The following is a 6,572-nucleotide window of genomic DNA, read 5'->3' on the forward strand; positions in this document are numbered from 1 at the left end:
TTTTTAGTGACGTGGAACATTCTTAAAAAGGGTTATCATAGTTTTTTGTTTATTGGTACATTTAAGTTCCTCTTAGAATGCTGTGATCAGCATTTCCATACACATCGCATGGTGACCTGGGGTCTTGAAGTTCTGGGATATCTTAATCTGGAAAAGTTTAGGCTTTGAGTCACCCTATGTTCCTTATGTCTCTTCTCCATTTTAAGATGTAGGTGGTGAACTCTAAAATAGGCTTTAGGGTGAGATGGTTCAGATGATTACATGCACTCTATAAAACTCTTAACTGAAATAATTTAAGATGTCACCTTTTTTTGTACATTGATTAACTATGGTGCCCTTGGACACTGAAAAGTCTTTCATCATGAACTTTTTTTTTAATAGTAAAATTTGTTATTTAATGCTTTACGGAAAATGATTTTAAGGTCACAAATACATTTTGCTAAAATGAGATTTTTGGTCTTTTATTCCTAAGCCTCATTACAGATTGAAAGTTGCCTATGTATAAAACTCCTTCAGCCAAAACCATTTCCCCACCTTCTAGACTCTTGAGTAGCCACATCACTCTTTTGCCATTTATTTATTTATTTAGTTTGATCTGTGCATTTTCTTTTTTATATTTTAAAAATAAAAATAAATTGTATGTTTAATAATATAGGTAGGTTACAGGGAAGGCAGTATACCACAGAGAAGACAAGTAATGACTCTATAGCATCTTACTACACTGATAAATGATGATTGCAAAGGGATGTGGGGTGGGGGTACTTGATAATATAGGTGAATTTTGAAAGCACAGTGTTGCTCATGTGAAACCTTCATAAGATTGTAAATCAATGATACCTTAATAAAATTATGTTTAAGATGTGCAACATGATGTTTATATATATACATATATATAATAAATTGTACATTACATATAATAAAATGTACAAAGTGTACCAGCTCAATGAATTTTGACTTTGTATATACTCATGTAACCATCACCCAGATCAAGATATCAAACATTCTATTTTTTTCCCCTTTCACCTATTTAAGCTTCCTCCCTACCCTGCCCTCTATGGCATCCACCTGTCTGTTCTCTGTGTCTATGAATCTGTTTCTGTTTTGCTTGTTTTTTTTTAGATTCCACATGCAAGTGAAAACATAAGATTTTTTTTTGTCTCATTTACTTCATTTAGTATAGTACCCTGTAGGTCCATGCATGTCACAAATGGCAAGATTTTATTCTTTTTTGTGGCTGAGTAATATTCCATCGTGTATATGTAGCACATCCTTTTTGTCCATTTGTCTATTGAACATTTAAGCTGCTTCCATATTTTGGCTGTTGTAAAATAATGCTGTGACAAACATGGGAGTGCATATATCTTTTCAAATTATTGACTCTTCTTCTGGTAATTCCCATAAGTGGAATTGTTGGGTTGTTATGGTATTTCAATTTTTCTTTTTTTTAGAAACCTCCATACTGCTTTTCATAGTACCTGCACAGTTTTTAATCTCTCAGCAGTGTATGAGGGTCCCTTTTTTGCTACATCCTCACCACACTTGTTATTTCTTGTTGATTTTAGCAACTCTGGTGTGAGGCACTCTTGTTGCCATTTAAATGCTGTTTACTAGTGGCATTTCAGTGCTTCATGTGCTTTTTTTTTTTAATAAGGTATCATTGATATACAATCTTATGAAGGTTTCATATTCCTGTGCTTTTCTATGTAAGAGGTATTCATTGAGCTATTGTGCCAGGTACAGAGACTACAGCAGTGCTCAAGAGAGATGAGATTACTATCTGTATCAGTGAAGATTTAACTTGAGGCAGTTACAGTACATTGTGATACAGCATTGAAATATAGGGGAAGCTTGAGAAGTTGTGGAATCAGAGGTTGGACCTTTCATAGCTAGCCTGGATTCAAGCTTAATGAAGTATGTGACATCTAAGCTAAGGTCTGAAAGATGAATAAAAGTGACGTGGGTAAAGGAGGATTCCAAACAGACGGGGAAGCGGCAGGTTACGCAGTCATCAATGTGCAAAGGTTCAAGAGACCATTCAGCTTTGGGGAACTGAAAGCAGTTTATTATGTCTGGGACTATTTTAAAGAGTGTGAAGAGTAGTTATCATAGCAACAGATAAAGGTGGAATAATGAACTGTATTGTATCTTAAAGGAAATTGAAAACTGTTAATGAATTTCAGCTTCATGCTTAGGTCAGTGGGAAGTCATTGAAGAATTTTAGTTTGATTAATGTTTCAGAAGATGACTCTGGCTATGATACGGAAAATTAATTGCAGATGGAAATACTGAAGGAAAGAAAAGAAACCCTGTTAAGCAACTTACATTTAAGTTAGATGAGAAATACTGGCTAAATTAGGTAGTGGCAGTGAATGTCAAAAGACTTAGCAGATTGAGAGTTACTTAAGAGAGAAAAGCAACAGACGTTAGACTTGTGGTAAGGTTTTCTGGATTGTGTAGGTTTTAGCAAGACTGGAAAGAAGTATTTTCTATGTGAAAAGATGATGAGTTCATTTTTGATATATGTTATATTTGTAACCCCTGTTGGATGTCCAGGTGGTGGGGTGCCAAGGGACCACAGGCGGAAGCCAGTGTGTGGTGGGCTGAAGAGTTGGTGGGTGAATGGGAGGTGAGGAAGTAGAGAAAGCAGCTCGATACATCTCTTGCATAGGGCTTTTTTTGTTTGTTTCCCTGTTCTGTTTTTTTTTTTTTTTTTTTTATGAAATGAGAAAAATGGAGATAAGCAAGAACCTTGCTCTACTTACTTTGTCTTTTCTCCTGAATTATGTTGTAAGCTTTGTGAGTATAGGACTTCTTACTTGAAAAAAAAAAGTTGTACAGTAAATATCTAACAGTCCTGTGAAAAGTGAACGATTGATTGAGACTTACTGCAATTGAAAGTTTCTACCTAGTGTCTGTTCAGTGTTGAGGTCGAGAATTTATAAAGTGTTAAATGTATAGATTAATTTTAACTAGACGTGAATCCATAGGTAGCATTTTTCTTTCTGTTCTTGATAATTTTCAAAAGAAAAATAAATAGCAACTCTTACCAGCAGAGGGAACTAGCTTCCTTCTGGTCCAAATAGAGTTGGCATCTGCCTATCAGAAATGCTCAGTAGACTTGCTCAATGGTTAATTTTTTCTTCAGATGGGATGGAGGTAGATACTACACCAACAGTTGCTGGACAGTTTGAGGATGCAGATGTTGATCACTGAAAGTGACTTACTCTGCTTGGGGGTGAGTAGTTTATTTTCTTTCGCGACTGGACATGAAAATCCTGTGGAATAATTTTTTTTATAATTCAGAAGAATTCTGTGAAATTAGCAATTTGAAAAAATGTTAGTTACCTATTTCTGAGATTGCTGAGATAATTTTGAATCTAAGAAATTAGGTTCTGCAGACATACCAATGTTGAGGTTAACATTCCCTGAGCACTTATTATATAGTATGCCAAGCACTGTACAAGGCATAGAGAGCACATGGAAGAATAAGACACATCCATCTTCAGTGAAGTCGGGAGAACATTAGCCCTTTGTTTAGACAATGGAGCCCTCCCTGGTTGGCTCAGGTAGGTGTCTCAGCTCAGCCTGAGATCATGTCCTGCTCTGCTCAAGTCACCTTCTGCCACCTGTGATGGTTGAAGCCTTAACATGTTCATCAAAAAGCACAAAGCAGAGATTTGCTGCAACTCACTGCTACTTAGTTGAGAGAGGAAGTCGAAGTAATTCCAAACTGAGTTTAAGCCTTCAATTGTGATCTTGTATTGATTTCTCTCCTTCTGAAAATAATGGAGAACCACGGTCCTGAGAACCTCAGAGTTCAAGGCTGATTTGCCAAACTATAGCAAGTCCAAAGCTATTATGATTTCCCAAGTTGCTTCATACCTTTTTTTTGACTAACATAAGAGCTCATTGCCAGTTTTCTCTCCTTTATCACATTCTCGTGAGCTTTGCCTGAATTCTGTCCCTATTTATTTGCTGCATGTTACTCTGAGAAATAAGCTGCTCTTTGCTAACCTGAGTGTTTCAGCTGTGTGTTACATAATAACTGAAGGTCATGTAGCTAGTTCTTATCCTACAGAGCTAGGACTAGTGATCCTATTAGCCCTTCCTTTATAAGCTGTAAGATTTTCATTGTTAAAATTGTCCCTCTTTTCCCTCTACAGTGTTCTTCTACCTCTGACTTAGCAACATTTTCTTAAGTATGTCTTGACTTGTCTTATATCCAGGTCATTTATTAAAGCTTTAGTAATAGCATGACAAGATTTACGTATTTTGGCTTGAGTCTTGTACTGTTGTCAGTCATCCAGTTAGGTTGTGAGGTCCTTCTTATTCCAGGCTTCATTTGCTTTCCAAATTATTGTCATAAGACTGTAAACAGTGGTTCTTATATTAACCATGAATTGTGATAATGGGGCTCTGTTATCCTCTCAGCTGTTGCCAGTGCAACTATCAGAAAATAGTCTCTTAGAGTTCTGGGATTTATGTCTCTTTCTCTAAATACTTAATTTTTATTTCCATATTTACTTATGTTATTGATAATCATACAGTCTAAAATCAGCAGTGTCTTCTCTGCAATTAGCTAAAATTAGGTGTTGTTATTGCCGGAGCTCTGTCAACTTTAATTTTCAGATCTCACAGTTCCACATGTCAGTACTTCACTATTCTATTTCATGGGAAATTTTAACTTTAATTAAAACTGGACAACAGATTCTCACCAGCCACTCCTATTAATAAGGATTTTGAGAAATTTTGTTTGTCATTAATGGTTACACAAATGGGATTTTACTACAATTTCCTAGCAAGAATTCTAAGGATTCTTTGTAATGTAATTTTATGGTGAAATAACTATCAACTAGCCAGAAACTTTCTCATGAGCTGAGTTTGTTTTCTGTTTATTTTATGCTGCTGGGGCAGAGAGATACTTTATTCATAAAGCTTATGCAATTTCTTCATCTGGATAATTGACCTGAATTCTAAATGATGTCTGTATATTTTAATCATTTAAAATTGTATTTGCCTTTGAGAAATGAACAAGGAATAATTAGAGTGTTTATGCAACCATTAAAAATTTCAAGATAATGGAACTAGGACCTATCAATGCTTGAGACAGGGTAAAGAAAAAGGCACATGAAGGTATCGGCTCTGTGCCTTTGGACAAGCAAGTAACTTGTCTAATCCTTTGTTTCCTCATCTGAAAAAGCAGGATGATGACAACTAGACAGGATTGTAGCAAAGACTGAGATACAATATACCTAACTCCCCTGGCACTCTTGACTAGGTATTCAATAAATAATAGCTATAATTATTATAAATGCTGTAAACCTTTTGTTTTTCAGATTCTGCTCATAGCTGTAGGAGAGAACTTGGTGCCTCTTCCACTGTGGCGTGGGTGTTATTGAAAGTCTTTTTCCTTCTCCAAAAACTTACTGAACCAGTTCTTTCTCAAGACACTATACTGAGACAAGCTGTCACCAGCAGAAGAAACTATGACCTTTATAACAAAGGGGAATTAACTTAACCAAGAGGGTATTTGTAGTTTATCATTTACCCCAAAACTGTGTCTAAGTACCCTCTGAGTAGGCCTATGATTCCTGCCTTGGCTATATGCATCTTCTGTAACCTAGCAGGCTTACCTGGTGAAAATGCACAGGTACATGAAGGTGTAGGTAGACTGGAAGAAGGGAAAGAAAGGGGCTGAGTCTAAGATATACCCCTTTTGGGCCTAAGGATACCCTTACTACTTAAAAAGAGATGTCAGAAAAATCCTGTCCTCTGTTCATTCTCTGGTGATAAGGGTCTTCTTACTAATTTGGGATCCAGGTTAATTCATTCAGGCATCTATAGGGAGCCTCTTCAGAAACACCCTTGCTAATACACTAGTAGTAGTGCTTTCTGACCAGCGTTTGCACCTTTCACCATGTTTTCACCAGTCTATTCCATTAGAACCTCTTAGGTTCTATCCTTTATGCTAAACTCTTAGGTCAGTTTCTGTAATAGAACAAGTGAAATCGGGACTCCAGATGATAATTGTTTTGTCTTTGTAATAGCTTAACAAATAAACCTAGGTTTTCTATATGATTGTGCTCTCATTCTTGACTAAAACTATTAATGAGAAATGTTTTGTAAAAAATAATTGTGGCAAAAAAGGATCTTGGTCTTATTTTTGTACAACTTTTGTTGAGAACATGAACATGAAATGAATATGAAAATATATAGTTACAGCTTCTGGCAGGTAATTTAGCAGGGCAAGGATTTAACAGATTTCAGTGGATTTATGCATCTACTTGGATCAGGAATAATTTCTTACTCTCAGTTTTCAGTTTTCAGTTTAATTATAAGGCTGATTTGTATTTACAAATCTTATACTTACTCTCAGTTTTCAGTTTTTATAAAGCTGATTTATTTACAGATTTACACTTGGGTTTTGAATACCATTGAATAGCCTTAAAAATAAGGTCAGGAAAGCTATTCAGAATCACTTGGCTGATTAGTGATTAAACTTTAAGCCCAGTCAGTGTTCTTTTCAGTACTTTCACTTGGTTTCCCATATCCTGCAAAAACTGAAAAAAACT

The 6,572-nt window shown here is 35.7% G+C and overlaps 1 protein-coding gene across 1 annotated transcript in view; it reads left to right on the forward strand.

The window, feature by feature from the left end:
* CLNS1A (chloride nucleotide-sensitive channel 1A) overlaps nucleotides 1-6,078 on the forward strand; it is a 31,074-nt gene extending 24,996 nt beyond the window's left edge. Inside the window, exons 6-7 of the mRNA XM_036895450.2 lie at nucleotides 3,146-3,235; nucleotides 5,337-6,078. Of these exons, the coding sequence (XP_036751345.2) occupies nucleotides 3,146-3,213 (68 nt within the window). The 3' untranslated portion in view covers nucleotides 3,214-3,235; nucleotides 5,337-6,078. The remainder of the gene's footprint in view (nucleotides 1-3,145; nucleotides 3,236-5,336) is intronic.
* The last annotated feature ends 494 nt before the right edge of the window (nucleotides 6,079-6,572 follow it).

This window comes from Manis pentadactyla, chromosome 9, assembly GCF_030020395.1.
Source record: "Manis pentadactyla isolate mManPen7 chromosome 9, mManPen7.hap1, whole genome shotgun sequence".
In the NCBI taxonomy this organism is placed as follows: Eukaryota; Metazoa; Chordata; class Mammalia; order Pholidota; family Manidae; genus Manis; species Manis pentadactyla.